General features: G+C 44.5%; 1 protein-coding gene and 1 long non-coding RNA gene across 3 annotated transcripts in view; one reads left to right on the top strand and one right to left on the bottom strand.

The window, feature by feature from the left end:
• LOC120735282 (guanine nucleotide-binding protein G(o) subunit alpha) overlaps positions 1 to 19153 on the bottom strand; it is a 98446-nt gene that overhangs the window by 57578 nt on the left and 21715 nt on the right. For both annotated transcript variants that reach the window (XM_040034579.1, XM_040034587.1), the window contains exon 3: positions 14839 to 14980. In XM_040034579.1, the coding sequence (XP_039890513.1) occupies positions 14839 to 14980 (142 nt within the window). The remainder of the gene's footprint in view (positions 1 to 14838; positions 14981 to 19153) is intronic.
• The window catches only part of LOC120735294, a 23146-nt gene continuing 6085 nt past the window's right edge, over positions 2093 to 19153 (top strand). The window contains exons 1-2 of the long non-coding RNA XR_005696215.1: positions 2093 to 2295; positions 15711 to 15714. This is a non-coding gene — a long non-coding RNA (uncharacterized LOC120735294). The remainder of the gene's footprint in view (positions 2296 to 15710; positions 15715 to 19153) is intronic.

The following is a 19153-nucleotide window of genomic DNA, read 5'->3' as shown; positions in this document are numbered from 1 at the left end:
CTGTGTGTGTGTGTGTGCAAACAGTTACTAAGGTGTGTGACATGCAGTTTGCTTGAAGCGTCTTTGAACACTCCACAGTTGTCTTCGTAGTTGCTAATCACAGACCAACTGATGCTTCATATCCCAGAGGCAGTCATGATTTCATGACTGTAAGACGGTAAAAATTAGGACAGGCCAGTCAACGGTACAGCCTAGGGCTGGGCGATATATCAAAAATGTATCGTTACCGAAATTTATGACTCTCATCGACGTCATTTTGCCCATGTCGATAAATTCGGTATTTAAAAAAAAAGAAAAGGCATGTGCAGGTTGGCGATGTTCATGTCCCTTTAAGACGCTGTGCTACGTTACAGACTTGACAGGGTGGAGTCACATGACTCTACTACCTGTTATGCTGGGCAGACACTGTGCGATTTTTTTCAGTCGCGCGATTCAGCTCCTGCTCAATCTGTACGATTGACTCGCAGGGGTTAGAAGTTCATAGGTCACGATGCAGGTCTCACACTATACGGCCCGATGCTCTGATGCAACCTGAGTGCTCACACTGTGCGTCCATAAAACGAAGGTTATAACAGAAATTATGTCGCTCTCTCTCTCTCTCTCTCTGTCTTTCACTCACACAGACACACCACCACCATCAACTTTGCTAAATTGCTAATGAAAAACATGATCAGGCAGCTGTGATTGAGCAGCAGTGTCCATCCAACTATTTTCACGGTTGTTGTGGTCGTGATCATTTTGTGAGGCCACACCGAAAAGGCTCGGATGAGCTTTCCAAAGTTCTACAAATTGTGCCTCCATCGCTTGTGTCCAGATCACACGCTGCACTGCTGTGCTGCGCCGTCTTTTTCGCTGACATTTGTGTTTGCGCGTGCGCAGTGTGACAAACTGCGGTGACACCCTCACGACGGTCGGGAGGATTTCAAACCTGTTTGAAATCCTCCCGACCAAGCGATTGATGATCGGGAGCTCGTCGTGAGGTGTCAATCGCTTCTCGTTACCCCACGTATACTATACGATGCACGACGCACGATGAAGGCCAAAATCGGGCCGATCGCCAAAACGGTCGCACGACTCAAAAATCGGCTCAAAATGGGCCAAAAATCGCACAGTGTGAGCCCAGCATTACAAGACGAGACACGGGTGAACAAATGGAGGACGATTTAAATGTTGAAGCAGCAGCGACGGAGGTAGAGCTGATGGAGGAGGAAGAGGAGACGCTTGTTAACAAAAAAAAAATGCATCATCAATCGTTTGGCAACATTTTGGATTCAACAAGGATGATATTGATCAAAAAAATTGTCAAATGTAAACTCTGCAAAAAGACTGTTGCGTCAAGTCAAGGTAACACAACCAACCTCTTCCACCACCTGCAGCACAAGTTTTTGTTTAAGAGTTTATAGTTTTCACTAGTCACATGGCAGTGCTTAGTATTTATTATAGTTTTTTCTGTGTTCAATTGACATTTGTGTTTGTGACATTATTTGTTTACAAGTTATAGTACCTCAAGGCCTTAGCAGAGATAGGCCTTTGTCCATGATGGCATTACATTTGCACAATCATTGTTTACTTTGTGAATAGCCAATGTGAAAAATATTTATTATTAAACTATTTTGTTTACAAGGGATACACATTTTTTAGAGAGCATGGTTACATATTGTATCCTACACTTTTTATTTTGTTCAGTTAATAAATCTTAACCACTAAAAGTACTTACTACTATTGTCTTCATTTATTTTCAGTGACATTTTACAGTCCTTTAAAGTGGTAATAATATAATTGCAATGAATAGGTCTAGGGGGAATAATATTAATAATAATAATGGATTGGATTTATATAGCGCTTTACAATACCACTATTCATTCACTCTCACATTCACACACTGGTGGAGGCAGCTACAGTTGTAGCCACAGCTGCCCTGGGGCAGACTGACAGAAGCGAGGCTGCCATATCGCGCCATCGGCCCCTCTGGCCAACACCAGTAGGCAAGTAGGGTAAAGTGTCTTGCCCAAGGACACAACGACCAGGACAGAGAGCCCAGGGATCGAACCGGCGACCTTCCGGTTACAGATGCGATTCCCAACCCCCTGAGCCACGGTCGCCCACAGGCAGACACTGTGTATTATCAAAATAACTGGAGGAACTATGCTGCCTGCCACACCCCCATCAAATGAAAAAAAAAACAAAAACGTTTGTTTTTTTGGAACTTGGGGTGGTTATCGTCCATTTATCGTTATCGAGGTTAACTACTCAATTTATCGTGATATTGATTTTAGGCCATATCGCCCAGCCCTAGTACAGCCTGAGGTCTTCCTACACCTCAGAACTCTAAATGTGGCTCCGGTCTCCTAGAATCTGGTCCAAAACGTCCCTAAATCTGTCTGCTTCTGTGCATGTGTTCAGTTTCTGGAAGCGGGAGCTTTTTCCTCTCCGTTTTGCAAACCGTCTCTGACGATTGGCAGCCTTGGTTACTGAGGGTGACAGGAGCAAGGCATCATGGTCCTGTTCTTAGTGGCGCAGTGTTGTGGCTTGGCACGGCAAGACAGGTCCATGTGCCTGTCATATGATGCTGGCAGCACCAGTCTGGCAAATGCAGCAAGAAAGGGGGAGGTTAGTGAGTGAGTGAGTGAGTGAGTGAGAGAGGGAGTGATGGGGGAGAAAGAGAGGGCGAGTAAGAGTGTGTGTGTGTGTGTGTGGTTTCAATGGGCTACAGGGCAATTTAGGGAAACAGAGGGCTAGTTGTGTCTGGGTGTGAGTGTGTATGTAGCCTACCCTAAAGGCCCAACTCTGAGCCTTTCTGATCTTATAAACTTTGACGTGTTTTGCAGGATTCAGTATCTAAAAGGCACTGTTGGTTCGCAGAAACACACACACACACACACACACACACACATCCTTGTGTTACTTCTCAGAACTAATTTTACCCCGAGTGGATGATAACGGCCAACATAACAGGCATAATTTTGCCTGCTGCCTGACTCGCTTTTCTGCAATAAAATAAACGCTCTATAACAAACTGAAAAGGAGACATGCAAATATCTGTGCGGTGTTATCCACATGCAGTCATGCAGTTTGGTTGCAAAAACAGAGATCAATCACAACAATAACAGAATGAAATCAACCTCACTCACAAGACTTGTCACCACACTACAGTGCAGCACGCTGCAGAAGAACAGGTAGCACAAAATCAGCGGCAGTACTGACGAGTGGATCTGCTCTTAGCTTTATGGAACACAACACTGTGGTATGCAAAGCTAATAAGAGCTGAACTGAACAGCCAGTTGACAAAAAAGGTTATTTCACTCATTTTTAATCACCAAAAGTAAATTCCAGCTTCTCAACAATGTGAATACCAAGCATAACCTAACATGTCCACGGGCACCAGGACTAAGAAGGCATCTCCTTTACCGCGCTGGTCCTTCCACGCCTACATTTACCAGCACACAACAGCCTGCCGATTGCCAGCTTCCTAAATCATCCAGTTCTTGAGACCTATTAGAAAAAAATCAAAAGAAGATGTTGGTGGGATCATTAAAGTCATTAGGAGGCATTTATCTATTTCATAGAGAAAAAAACTCACTGATTTATTGACAGGACAGACAGTAGATTAACTGGGGGAAAAGAAATCATTAGCTGCAGCCTGTTGAGGAAAACACTTGTTTCTCCTGCACTAAGCATCACTGAGTCAGTCATCCATCCATTTTCTAAACCGCTTAGCCGGTTCAAGGTCACACGGCACTGGATACTGTCCCAGTATGCACTGGCTGGCAATCTATCAGAGCGGCTGGCACACAAAGACAGACACACTGGTAGTCACATTCACACCAACAGGCGTTCTAAGGTGGCCAGTTCACTAAACCTGCATGTCTCAGAGAGCAGGAAGAACATGCCAGCTCTACACAGGAAGGTCCCAGCTGGTCAAACCAAACGGCAAAACAGGCCATCCAATCAAAGCTTTCTGCCTCTCTACAGAAAACAGCAGATATTTCCCAAGATTTCCAGATGACCTCACACCCCAAGGAAGCCGAGTGAAACAAAATGAAAAGAAATTATGTCATTATAAAATGACACTTTTGTTATTTGTACACCAATGTCTGTACGTAGCAGAGACCAACACCAGTTTGCCTTTAATCGTGTGTGATGGAGAGCAGAGGAGAGAGAGCGGATATCAATCGACACTGTTAAAAAAAAGATGTAAAAATGAAGTAAAATCAGACACTGTGGCTGCTATCTGCTCTTTAAGTCTGACATTAGCCATTTCCGGGTCCAAACTCCGCTGCAGGTCCCAAAGTCAAACGAACACTGCGGCATCACTGAGAGTTACAAACTACGTAAATTATTTCACCTTAATAAAGTGATCAGCGTTGCTGCTTTACCAGGTGTAACAATTAAGTTTAACATCCAGGCATCCATGAAAACAGGATTAATGAAGTTTAACAGAGTTAGAAGTTAGCAGGAAGTTAGCTCGCTAGCTTCCACCTAAACATGATATAGCATGTTCTGACTGAGAGATTTCTGAAAAATTCAAGCGTACAGCTCTGTTATCACTTCCAACATAAATGAAGACAGAAAACTAAACAGCAGTGACGTTTGTAGGGTTACTGAAGTTGGGCTAGCTGGTATATAATGATGTGCTACGTGATCGCTAGCAAAACAGCTATGTTAGCATAAACACAGTGAAGCTGGAGGATGAACGCTAACTTTTTTCCACTCGATAAAAGTTAACGTGAGGGTTCCTGATGGTTAGAGACAAATGCAATCGCATGGCAGGATGCTGTAAAAGGACCAAACTTCAGCCAGGAGAACAACTGAGATAATCCATCCACAGTACGAGGTCAGTCATTAATATACTGCTGCATGGGCTGGGCTGCAGTTACATCGTAAGGGTTTAAACACTGAGCTTTAAAATGAACAGTGGCAATAAAACCCAGAGAGGCCGACAGGGATCACTGACTGTTTTTAGGGGCTTGTTCAGATTAAATAGAACAAGATACAAAGCATGTTAAAAACACTACAGCCTTAATAAACGAAGAACAGTTTGGACCTGGAAGCAGGGTTCATACGTCATCACTTAAAGACTGATTGGACATAAGTCAGTCAGAGTCTTTGTCTGAGAGATTAAATCATTTTAACCAGAAATCATTCAAAGGAAACGGTTGTTCTTTATTTCACAGAAAGAAATGGCAATACATCGCGATTCTTATTTCTTAGTTTTTATCATTAACTAATAACAAGTTATGAGTTTATAGCAAAATTATTTAGCCCAAAAAATGTTTTCAGTGTGTGTTCTGTCGCACTTAGGAAGTAATGACTAGTGTGGAGCAAATCACCACAAATAAAAAGATGACAACCTCAGATCCTTTTATTTTTTTTAATGAATACAGTCTGAATCTGGTCAAAGCTCAGAGCACTGGCAGCTTTCCTGCTGATTACAATAAAGGCAAAGCAAAGCTGCACCCCACGACAAGCACAGGAGGGCAGGCTTCAGCCCATCTTCACCATCAGAGACGATACCGCAAAACCCACTCGAGCTGGGAGAATCACCGATCCAGAAGCCGAAACTCGGCATGGAAACTCACAGAAAGAGCCAAGTTAAGGAGTCTTACTTACAGCGCCTCAAACAAATAACCATGGAAAATCTGTCCTGGTATGAACACTGAAAAAAGGCTAACGACACGTCCTGTACAGATACAGTATAAATAATAAAATTTGACCTGTGACAGTCCTGGGAACAAAGACGTGGATAAAACACACTCCCAAATCTCAGGTATGGGATCACGGTCCTTTTGTTGCTAGGAGACGACGGTTCATTCCTTTGCACCGACAATCTCACTTTAAAGATGCAGAGGCTTTCTCTCTGCTCTCTCTGGTTTACTCTGGATTTCTATATTTATCTCTCTCTCTCTGCATGGACTCACACATTCAGCACACATGCATCTACACACAGACACACACACGGCCTAAAATCCACACACTCGCATATGTGCATGTGTGCGTGTGTGTTAATTACCCAGCTGCAGTAACCCAGAGACTAATGATCTCTCATCACTGTGAGGTGGGATTAAAGTTTGAAAGTCTTGATTAATTGATTGAGCTAGCCAGTCAGGTGCATGGCAGGGAGCTTACCTTATTGCTCTATTAGATAGATGAAGAGAGTGAAGGGCAAGGCTACAGGGAAAATGGAAATCCCTAAATGAGAGAAATGGAATAGGGGGAAGAAACAAGAGGAGACTAGACTCGGGTGATTGAGGAGAAGAGGAAGGACGAGAGAAGAAGAAGGTGAAACGACAGCATCAATAAAGAAGTGCAGGAAAGAAGGAGGAGAGAGGAATAAAGGACACAGGGTGTAAGAGGGGAGAGACAAAGGGATGATGCTGAAAATAACAAAAGAGCAGGAGGGGAGGGAGGGAGGGAACAATCAAAGGGAGCGCAGCACTGCAGGAAGGTGGCAGACTGACACACACTTCAAACACGTGTGTGTGTGTGTGTGTGTGTGTGTGTGTGTGTGTGTGTGTGTGTGTGTGTGTGTGTGGGGTGGAAGCTGTGTCCATACACTGACCTTCTTAACCTGGCAGGAAGGGATCTGCAATGATCCCATTCAAAGTGTGCTCATCTACTCTGCGTGCACACACCTGTAACAGGTTTGGACACGCCCACACTGGGCTACAACGCTGCTTTATTATAATGACACAGTTGTGCAGTGACCACTGTCCACCTGTTCATTACTGGGTGATCCTCACACATCCAGGGATGATCCAGGTCCCGCTTGCTCCTTTTAATGATTCATTCTGATATTATCAGCATTTATGTGGCAAAATGTGGTTTTTCCTCATTATTAACTGCACCTCAAACAGGTGATCGAGAGATTTGACTGGTTTGGTGGTTTCTTAGCTGAATGTTTCCATCACGTGAAGGAACACCCAAAGCCTCAATCTGACAGCCAGACTGAAGACAGGACAGTTGTAGCTTATTGCTACCCAGAAAAAATCCACTACAGCAAACAGGAAACTGATTCAATGTACAGATAGAGACAGAAATAAAAGCAGAAGATCTGTAGATGCAAATTCTACATATTTTGTTCTGGTCAATAAATCCTAATGAAACACCAACAGCCTCCAACTTCTTTCATTTCTCTGTGACGCTACAGCTCAGATGGATTCCACTGAATTCCTTCCAATGGGAAAACATCAAGCCTTTATCAGACAGAGGAACTACAGGTTACCAGCTGGATTCAAACTCAGGACAACATACATCACCTTTTAATTCAAGGTTTTACATATCAGGAAATGATCAGAATAATCTCGTCCCCAAGTCTTAAAATGAGGTCCAAACAAAAACGAAGCTAAAATGTAGAAGCAGTTTGTAAAAACAAAGTACAATCCATGATTCACCAGCTTGTACAACCAACATTAGCAGCAGCAACAAGTAACCGTTTTCTTTATCAGTCTCTCAAATCGTTGTGGAGGAATTTTAACAACACTGCTTCGACTCATTGAGGTTTGTTGGGGTTCATTAACGCGCGGCTCTCTGAAGGTCTTGCCGCAGCATTTCGGTCGAGTTGAAGTCTTTGTGCCGTCGCGACACTTTGATTCATTTCTTTCTCAGTCGTTTTGCTTGGAATCACCGTCCTGTTCCTGAAGCACTTTTGGCCAAGCTTTAGCTGAGTGACAGACGGCCTCATAAGCGACGTAGACCTGCTGTAGATACAGAATACTTTGGTAGCTCACAGTCAGCCAGCGACTGCACCCGGGCCTTTTGGCGGTCTCTTCTTGCTCCCTGTGTTTTGTTCAGATACTCTTTCATTGTTCTTTTTAGAGAGAAGAGGCTTTCTCCTGACAACCCTGCCAAACAAGGTGCACTTTTTTCTGACTGTACTGTCGTGAACTTTAACTTTTAACATCCTAAATGTGCTCTGTAGAGTCTGTCCTTCACACTTCATCACGCAGTTCATTTAATTAGCAGCACTTGGCTGTACCATACCCAATTAATTCTTATGGAAGCAGTGAGCTTGTATCTTTGGTTTTGGTTTTAATAAATAAAGTATCTCATGTTTGTAGTTCATATCAGTACCCAATTTGAAGTCCTGTTAATGACTATTTTTATTATATCCTGATATGTAAAACTTTCTGTGTCATCACAACCCAAAAAGGGAAACTGAGCTATATTTGTTACGTGTCTCCAGTTTATTGCAGCAGTATGGCCGTGTGTAGATTATTTTATGTTTAACACACAATGGGAACATTGTGTTCAGATGGGCGTTGGTTTTGGAGCTCACACGTACAAACACATGTGCGCGCACACACACACACACACACACAAGCCCGTTTAGCTATCTTAGTGAGGACCTTCATTGACATAATGCTTTCCCCAGCCCCTCACCCTAACCATTAAAAACGAATGCCTGACCCTAAACCTAACCATAACCTAATTGTAACCCTGACACTAAAACCACATTTTGAGCCTTTAAATGTCTTCAAACTTGTGAGGACCGGTTTGTGTGTCCTCACAAGTGACTGCTGGTTCTCACAAGTATAGTAGAATGCAGATTTCGGTCCTCACAAAGATAGCTAGACAGGAACGCCCACACACACTAACCCGTGAGAATAACTCAGCTAGTTTCCACAACAACACGCAGCGACCTGTCTGCCAGCTCTCGCTGTCTCGCTATCTTCCACACTCGGTCCATCCTATCATCATCCTATCCCCGTCATGCCCGCTCCATCTTATCTTCTTTCCCTGTTTCCCTCTGAGGGTCCATGGAGACACCGAGTGTTTCTCTGATGTCAGTAGTTGCGTGCGCTTCATTTGAATAGCAGCTGCGTCCTTAATTTCCTTCTCATCGTCAGACCTGAATTACTGACCGCTGCACTCGTCATTTATTTGTAAATATAGAAAAATAAAGATATACATATCATAACTTGAGTGTCTTAGACCCAAGCTCTTATTCAAAGAAGTCATCATCACATGTCATGTGTTGCTAACATACTTTAGCATCTCACACTACAGAAAGGTGACAGCTGAGGAAAGTCAAACGTCAGCAGCACTGCCCCTCGAGTGTCAAAGTTTGCTGCCCGGCAGCAGGAAGATCTCCCTCTGGATACTGTGTTACGTCAGAGAGGAGAGGTTACAAGTACATTTACTGAGTATATTTAAGTATGGCAGAAATCACAGTACAGTCATTGTCTTTAACTTTAACTGCTGATTCTGTTATCAAATGTTGAGGTTATAAAATCAGGATGTGTGTCCTGTCCTAGTTACGCTCAGCACCCCTCCCTGCTGAAACAATAAAATGTTAATGAATATCTTGAAGTGGAGTTGATCTCAATCACAGTGGCCTTTCTGCCCTACTGCCTCTGACTTCATTTAGTTTTATATACCGACATAGAAAATGAAGCCTAAGGCAAATCCACGAGTAAAGCACAGGCTGATTATTTGTGGCTCGAACAAAAATAAATAAAAAAAATCCCGAGTGGTTGCTCCAGGCAGACACTTAAGGTCTGCTGATGTTATTCCAAGAAGAATGGTCGGGCGATCTCCATCATCCATACCTCACCCCGGAAAACACTGGCACTGGTTCCACAGGGATCACCATCCAACCTCAAACACAACAAACACGTCCAGCATGAAGTAAGAGAACATAGGCTGTACCAGTGGAATGATTCAGCTTATCATAAAGACGCGCAGTAGGCCATGTGTGAATATGAGTGCAAACGGCTGTCGGTCCCTCTATGTAAACGGCGTGCTAGACCAGCGACCTGTACAGGATGTGCCTCTGTGACGGCTGGGACAGACTCCAGCACCCTGGGACCCTAAATGACAACAGCGGTTACAAAAAAAACACATGAATGGATGAAAAATGCCACATTTTACTGTTCGTATTTTAAATACTGCACTGTTGCTACTGCTGGAGTAATGGATCTAAATGCAACTAACCAATGCAACCCGTAGGACATTATCTCTAAATACAAGTTGGTCTGGGAATGGAGGGGAACTTTACACAGAGGACGATACAGGTGAAAGCATTCGCCTAAATTGTATACAGCACCTTGGTCAACAGTTGTCGTTTTAAATGTGCTATATAAATAAATTTGACTTTGACTTTAAAGCAGGGGTGGGCAACTCCAGGCCTCGAGGGTCCTGCAGCTTTTAGATGTGTCCTTGATCCAACACAGCTGATTTAAATGGCTAAATCACCTCCTCAACATGTCTTGAAGTTCTGCAGAGGCTGGTAATGAACTCATCATCTTATTCAGGTGTGCTGACCCAGGGTGAGATCCTGCAGGACACCGGCCCTCGAGGCCTGGAGCTCCCCACCCTTGCCCTAAGCTTTAACTACTTATTTTAGACTTTGTGTTTGCAGGAGAGAATTCTGGAAACTATCATTACTGTCATACAGTTGTCCTTGGCCTTAATCACTAGATTATATTCATCCCTGCTTGAACTGAATATGAAAAAAATAGTTCCTAAGATTTGCGAGAATGGGACAGATTGGTATGTGCATAAGGACGGACATAGTATACTACCTCAGGTCACAGCACGGAGCCATAAACTGTAGTTTTATTGAAGGACTAGCAGAGGCTTTAACACCAAAGAGGTTTGTCTTTGAAGCTTCTGTGAAGCCTGAGTGAAAAGTGCTCAAAGATCTATTTCAAGCAAGCTATCATAATGTGTGCATGTGTTGCACACGCGTGTGAGTTTGTGCGTGCGCGTCTCCAAGTGTATGTGTCACGGCGCCCTTGGACACGGGCTTGTGGAATGTGTTGAGAGCAAGGGAAAACACTGGGTTGCCACAGCAACTAGCGAAGAGAAACAGATTGGTGGGTGGGTGGGGCGCAGTCAGAAGAGCAAGCAAAAGACCAGAAAAAGATAGGACGGGACAGGTTTGACATACGCGATCCCAGCACAGGATTAGAGGGGGAAGCTGAAAGAGTAAGAGGAGAGCTTAAAGGATACGGGTATGAAAAACGTTCACGTTCGCCCCTCGTCCTTTATTGATGTGGGTAGGATGTTGCTCTGGTTACTTTGTGGGGAAGTCAGATGGGGAGTGTAAACACAGCTCATTCTGTTTCTTGTCCACTGTCACTTCTCCATTTTGCCTTGAAAAATCTATCTTCTGTCCTCTTTCCCGTTTTACGCCTCTTCTTCAACACTTTGCATTCATTTCAGAACCTGTTATAATCCTGCAACCCTTCTGTAACACACGTTACTTTAACCTGATAAGTAGTGTAGCATAGAAATCTTGTTGTCGACTCTCACACCAAAAACATAAACTGCTCCATTCTTGCCTGGGAACACTTCGGTGTCTCCCAGAGGAGCTTTAGGTGCTGGAGGGCAGGAGAGAGGTTTGCCTGCCGTCCCCATGACCTGCATAAGTGGTAGAAAACGGACAGCTGGACGGCTGGCTGGGTGGACGGATTGACTCTGTACAAATAACAATGTAGCTGAGGCTGTTCACTTTACCTCGAAATAGAAACGCAATACTTTGATATATTATACCCTCCAACAGACACACACACGTTTGTATGGCTGACCTTGACTCCTCACACTACTGCGTTTCCAAAATGTCCTCATTTCAATAGTCTAACAAAGACAACTCACACACACTCACACACACACACACACCATGTCCTGATCAATAGGTGTATTGTTATTTCAGCCTCTACATAGAGTATCAAAAGCAGTGTTGTGATTAAAAATACACCGCGCCTTTGGATAAGGTTAAGGTCACCTGCATGTGTTCTTACAGTTCAAATCTGTGCCGCTCACGCAGTGAGGAGGAGGACAGATATTCTGTCATCGTGACATCATCACCACTGTGACATCATCACCACGACTGTTATGGCGACGCATCATCAACAACTACACAGAACTCTGCTAATGATGTATACTTACACCAGCAGCATTTATCTTCACTTTGAACTTTTGTACAACATCAGGAACAAAGTGGGCGTGTCAGTGTTTCGTCTGAATCACACAAACACATCAGGATGCTTCATGTGCAGACAGAGGTCAAACAAAACGTTCCAGCATGTCCCACAGAGAAGGTGAGGCTGAGTGAAAACGTGTTCGCTCCTACAGCAGTGCATTCAAAACCACGAGCTGATGCTCAGCATTTAACTGAAGGTGCCATACATGACTGCATTTCCTGCACTCTTTAGTGGCTGAGTCATATCCTGACAAGTCTAATGACCTGATTTATTAGAAATTTGGAACCTGAAACTGAGGTGAGTATAAAGGAGCGGTTGATTAGCCTCATCCCGCTGCCCTGCGTTCAGATGGAACCGATGCTCTTCTGTGGATTAGATTCATAATCCTCAATTAGCGAGTCGTATACTGAACGTGTATCCTTCAGGATTCAGAGGACTGAGAAGTGGGAAAGACTAAGGCTGCGTTCACACTGCAGGCGAAAGCGCATCAAATCCGACTTTTCTGACCCTCTGCGACTCATCTATCCGATCATGGTCTGACAGTGTGAACGGCACAAATCCGATATTTTCAAAGCCGATCTGGGTCACTTTGGTATGTGGTGCTGAATCCAATACATATCTGATGTTTCAGAAAGCGACTGCTGTTTGATGGTCATGTCGCATTAAATCCGTCTTTTACGTCACTGACACAAGACAGACGCCAATTATCAGCGCCCGAGAAGACATCGCGAACACTTCCTGGCCATCCGGTGAAACTGTTGGGAAGACAGCGTGAACATTTTATTTGTTCTGTATAATCTGCAGATTCTGACAGACATTTGCAGCTATCCTCTGAAGCAGCGCTCCTCTAAAACTGCAATAAGGATCATTATTAGGCCAAATGTAAATAACAAAAAACTTTATAACTTAAAGCAACAGTGGGAAACGTAAAGTCTGAAACAAATCTTTATATTAAGGCCATCAGTCAAACAATACTGCTGGTCTGGGTCTAAACAGAGCGCGTCGTGTGTGACGACTTCTTTTGCGCATGCGGCCGCTTTGAGCGTTCACACTAGAGCGCGTTTGCTGTCGCATTTTATTTGTCGTGTGAACGAGCAGACAAAGAAATCGGATTTGATCAAAAAATTGGAATTGAGCATTAAGACCTGCAGAGTGACCCGGTGTGAGCCATAGGCTACGTCCACACGTACACGGGTATTTTTGAAAACGGAGATTTTCCGTTTTCGTTTTAAAAAATAATCCCGTCCACACATAAAGGCAGAAATGAAGGAAAACGCTGCTATGAACATGCCAAAGCAGCAGGTGGCGATGTAGTCCTAACCGTGTAGAAATGTTGGCCAATCAGAAGTCTAGAAGCCTCGGTGGGAAAAAGTAAACAAAGCTGGGGCACAGAAGCAGAACCGAGTGGTATGTGTGGAGGGACAGTAACTGTGTGTATATGTGAGCATTTAAACACTGCAGAGAGAACAAGTAACAGTAACAGTATTGTAGAAACTCATTTCACCGAAACAATAACGTGGCGCACAGTGTGACGTCAAAAAAGGCGCACACCTTTGACGCTGCGTTTTCTCCGTTTTCTCGTCCACACGTAAATGCAAAAACTGAGTTTTAGAAAATATCCACCCTGGCCGGAGTTTTTAAAAATCTCCGTTTTCAGTGACCAAAAACGCCGTTTACGTGTGGACGAAAGGTGCAAACGCATAGAAAAATCTGCGTTTTCAAAAGTACCCGGGTACGTGTGGACGTAGCCTCAGTGTGAAGGAATTTCGGCCCAAGCGTGACGGGGTCAGTTCACAGCCAATCCCGATAAACTGAAGACAGTTTATCAAATAAAAGATGCAAGATCGCTGCTCAATCTCAGCAAGCGAAACAAAGACCATTAAAATATGAAATATATATAAAACAAGTGCTGATCATTGTCTGCTTTCCTCTCGATACTTTCCAAAGCATCAAACGTTGCCATGACTTCAGAGGCCACTGGAGTTTGTGGTGAAGCAAATGATCCGTTTGTCCCTCAGGAGACGGCGTTTGTTTGGAAGCTGGTGTTTTTCATTTCATGATGGTTTGTCTTCCCTCATTTTCACCGGGCATTTACTTTTCCTTCATTGTCTCCTTGGTTACATTAGGATTGTTTGGTTAGGTCGTTCGGTACCGTCTTTAAAGTGTTCCCTGAAAAATGATGCTTTCTAAGTGAATACTAAAGTGATGCTAACTTGTCTTTGATGGCAGCGTCTAACGTTCTGGGAAAACGAACAAGCTGTGAATATTTTTTACATTAGACACAGCTGCCACCAGTAACGACACGAGTGAAATGTGTAGGGAAGGTCTGTGTCGGTTTGACACTGGCTCGCTGATTATGCGTCCTCCACGTTGCTGAACTGCCGCACCTGAATTTGCTTAGACCAGCTATCAGCATTCAGGGACCACAGCACAGGCAGTCTTACACCTGCGCTATATTTAAGTGCTATCCTCCACAACTTTATACGGAGAGATTTTGTCTTCAAAAAGGTCAAATCGAGGAGCTGAAGCTGGTAGAGATCGTTGTCCTGCCACATGTACTTTAACAGGTCTGATACAAGAGCTGGACTCCTGGTGCTTTTGTCTTTTAAGGCCCACGCCGGCCTCTCCCTGATCTATCCCAGTTATGTGGTCCATCCCGTGGCTACGTGCGTCAGTCGGGACTGCAGGCTGGGAATTTGGTGCACGAGCTAAGTGCTTAATGATGAGCCTTATTTAGTTCACAGAAGTGAGAATACAAAAAAATCACAAAACATTTCCCTCGTTTATGGTGATCTGTCATCACACTCTACAATGTTGGTGACAGTATTTGGAAAATGAGTCATTTATGTGTCGTACGTTCTGCTGGGCATGCCTGGGAAACGTGTATGCACGCTTGAGGACGGGAGCTGACCTTGCGCTCTTTGTCTCCGTACTCCAGGCCCAGCGTGTCCATGGCGCGGACGATGGCGGCCAAAGATTGGATGGTGTTGCTGTAAACAACGGGCTTGTACTGCTTTACGTCATCGCCGGAGAAACCGTCCTCGTGGATGATCCTAGAAACAAAGAGACGCACGGGCATTAAAGAATGTTAAATACTTGGGCTCTGCTCATTATACAGGCAAACAAAGTGAACAGCAAAGTTATGTGCATGCACAGGTTTGCTTCTCAACCTGATAAAAAAGTGGATTAAAAGCACACGGCAAAGGTGTTTTACACGTTCGTGGGATACAAAAGAGGAAAATGGATATAAGCACAGGTGGAGCCTGGACCGGAGAGGAGGGAGGGAGCGGGCCCATAACTGTAGCCTAACCTGACATTTAAGGCTGCTGTTTGAAATGCCACAATGTCTTTCACTGCACCTAACGCAAGGGCACAGCGACAGACGGTCGCAGGGACAGTTAGTGAGGTAGACGCCCGCTCGTATGGACAAATGAGACAAAGACCAACAGAGAGACGGACAGCCACGAACAACAGGCAGGACACCACGACACAAAAGCTTGATTCAAACAGACAGATACAGGTTGAGGCAACAGTGTGAGGCAATTCTGATAGACAACATCACCATGCATAAATAAACCCGAACGAACGGGCCTCCAGCATGGGCACAACTCAGGATCCAACACGGCTGCAAACATTTGTGCGTGTATTACAGGCCTGTGTCTATCCCACTGTTCTTACTTTACAACCAAGTAATCCAAATTGAAAAGAAATCTAGTAAAGAAAGTGCAAAGAGCTCGCTAAAGTCAGAGAGACACATGTGTAGGAACTAAGAACAAATATAAGCGCTGTCAGCAGCCCCGCAGTGAACGTTCAGAGAAACTGTTCACATCTTGTTCTTTAGCATCGTGTCAAGCTGGAGAGCAATACGCAGCATCAGTCATGAGCCGGTGAGATAAAGTATTATGTACTCACACTACATCAATTATCTGCAGGAAACCTGCAGTCAGCTGAGACTGCAGAAGTCACCTGGATGAGTGACGAAACGTTTCTCCCACAAAACGCTACGTCCAGATGAACAGATTCAACTTTTGGAGAACAACATCAATTACGCTGAAAGTTGCTTGACTGATGAATCAAAATAATCCTCACTTATATCAGGTCTGAAGTGAGCTCTTTGCTCCTCGTTCAACCCGCTGTCTTCTGATTGGCTGCTCTTTTCAAACAGAAGGTTTGAACAGCAGGTGGGTGGGTTGCTGTACGCCTAAGATTACCACATAAGGTGATATCCACCCTCACTAAGAGCAGACGGAGTGCTGAGAGTCCAAATCCTGAAGTTCTGTTCCTGACGGGGATTACTCGCACATACGCCGACCTCATTACAAGTTTAATATGAACATCCATCGTTATGACGTAAAGTACATGAAAGGAAATAAGGAAAAGCTTCGGTTTCTTTATAACAACCTGACCACAGAGATCGTGGTCAGTTTAAAAAGGCCTCTGCTGGTTTGGTGTGCTTCTTGACATATGGCAGATGTGTGGTACGATACATCTGTTTACTGTTTCTGTGAGTGTCCAGCGGTATTGACTTTGTGTGTGTGTGTGTGTGTGTGTTTGCGGTCTCGGTCAGTGTAATGTTTCAGATCAATCAGGCAGTGTGCCAGTCCTATATAAATATACCACACTTCTATTTACATCAGTGCCTTTCACACAGAGGGCCAAAGCCTGGAGCTGCAGACGGGAACCAGGACAGATCTTTGCGTCCCCGCTAAAAGATGCCAAAAAGACATTTTCTGAAATTCCACCTTCCACCTTTCCTACCACCAGAGAGGAGAAACTCTTAATGGGAAGAGGAAACAATGCCAATAGAGAGGTTGATGTCAGAAATAACCTAACAAACAGAACTGGGGACTCTGTGTTTATAAGACAGGAAGCTAAAGTTATGACAAAGAGCCTCTTCTGCAGGGGCGCTCGGCCAGCTTTGCACTGTGAGAATGTGCTTCCATGTAAACCTGACTGTGAGGTGAAACACATCGCTGACAGGCTTAAGAACTCAGAATAAAGTTTTTTAAACCAAACCAAAAGTTGAGCCTTTCATCAGGAACAGAAGTGGCCGTGGGAGGGCGCCGACACTCAGCACGCCCGTGTTGTCCCTACGTTATGTCCCGTGGCGCTTCTAACACACAGCATTAAGGTTGTTAAGCTAACTGGACACAGACAGCTAAAACAATCCTCTGACACGTAAAGGCAGGTGGTTCTTTCCTCAGCTGGATATCGTGATGCTACCCGTTGTTTAGCATGGCGAGTTGTGCTCCGTCTAGCTCTGTCTCAACTATTTTGTTCTTAAATGGTAATCGATTTACATTTTGTGGATGTTGCTGAGCTTTTACGTGATTCCCTAACTGGAAAACAATTCGAGGAGGAGGGTTGATGGAAGAAGAAAGCGCTCTAGAAAGTTTTACTGGCATCTTTGCTAACTCAGGAAGAGAGAGGAAGACACCGAAGGTCACAGCTGGGGAGAGCAGGGTCGAGCAAAGACTTAAAATTAGTGTTATGAATGTTATCAGAAGTGTAACTGACATGTTTTCCCATCTCTGTACATGTGTGTGTGTCTGTGTGTGTGTCTTTGTGTGCGAGCGGCTGGCTAGCTTGCTGACGTGAGCTTTCATGCATGAGGACCTTTTCTCATTACCCACTCTCCAAGCCCTTCTGTCAGCAAAGCCAAGGGACTGCGTGTGTGTGTGTTTCTGTGTTGGTGTGTGTATGTGTACAATTTCACGTAGCCTTGGCACAATCTGCACGGTGACCTGAAACATAGTTTAGTTTCACACCGAGTCAGACAGATGGACAGAGAGACAGACATATGGGCAATTTAACCACAACGCTGTTCCATGACATCATCCTGTGGCTGCCTTTTTGGGGCCAATCAGCAGATGTTAATATAGCAGTCACAGGATGGTGTCTGCCTATAGCACACTTTTAAATTTGTGAAACGCCCAAACTGGTTACATCGACTCCAGCGTGGCTGTTCTTTGCTGATGCTCACTGATCAACAGGCGCTAAAAACTCGTGTTTCTGGGAGTTTGAAGGCTCCGTTGACAAGATGACCTGAAGTTTAAAGCTAACCGGCTAAAGTTACGAAACCCACAGAAAGAAAAACTGTTGATGCGCACACATGATATCAAACACAACGCGCCTGCCTCGTTAATGCCTCCCATTATCCCTGGACTTGTATTTTTATCCTCACACCTACTCATGTGAACACTCACAGAACACAAAGCCTACACAGCACACTATGCAATTAGGTCTTTATCTCAGCCCTGCACTGTTGCTAGCTAACGCTGTTTGCTCTGACACACACACACACACACACTCGCACAAAGCCCTGTGATTGGCTCTTTTTCACTATGCCGTCCATCCACTCCCTTTCCGTTCTTCGTCGACAGAGCTCTTGGTAGTGACAAAGTGCACACTGACCAACTCCTGTCAACGCTGCCTCAGACTCGGATGCACAGCGTGTGTGTGTGTTTTCTGAGAACATTACAGCAAGTGCAAAGAGTGAAGGAGAAAGAGGGGATAAAAATGTGTGTGATAAAGAAGCTATAAATAACTGAAGGTGTCAGTAACGTTGCCCCTCCACCCTCCCATCAGACACACACAGACAGTGAAATGGAGGCATCAGCTGCTCCGTTATTCGGCTCCACTCACTTGTCATCACACCTTGAGGTCAAGCAGCAGCATCCTGAGCACACAGATTCTCACAGACACATCCCGATGCCCTCAGCTCTGTCTCTGCTTTTCTTCAAAACACACATGAGCCGGTATTTAAGCCGTGCTGGAGGCGAAGCTGGTCTAACGCTTTGATCCAAACTAGTTACTGGATGGATTGCTGTGAAGAGTTTGTGTGCATATCAATAGAGTCCGGGCATTGGTCTCACTACACCTGCAGGGTTTATATTTGTGGTTTTGAAAACTCCTAAATTCATGGAGAAAATTTGTTACAGTCTCGACACATTCACAAACTCTTAGCCTACACTTTGCCTCTGGTGCTAATGTAAGTTTAAAGTCCAAAAGAAATTCAATTCAATTCAACAGTCGCCTCAAGGCGCTTTATATTGTAAAGTAGATCGTACAGCAGAGAAAAACCCAACAATCATATGACCCCCTATGAGCAGCACTTTGGCGACAGCGGGAAGGAAAAACTCCCTTTTAACAGGAAGAAACCTCCAGCAGAACCAGGCTCAGGGAGGGGCGGGGCCATCTGCTGTGATTGGTTGGGGTGAGAGAAG

This window comes from Simochromis diagramma, unplaced genomic scaffold, assembly GCF_900408965.1.
Source record: "Simochromis diagramma unplaced genomic scaffold, fSimDia1.1 OVJJ01000333.1, whole genome shotgun sequence".
In the NCBI taxonomy this organism is placed as follows: Eukaryota; Metazoa; Chordata; class Actinopteri; order Cichliformes; family Cichlidae; genus Simochromis; species Simochromis diagramma.
Note: the sequence above shows the minus strand (reverse complement) of the source record. Positions and strands in the feature narration are given on the sequence as shown.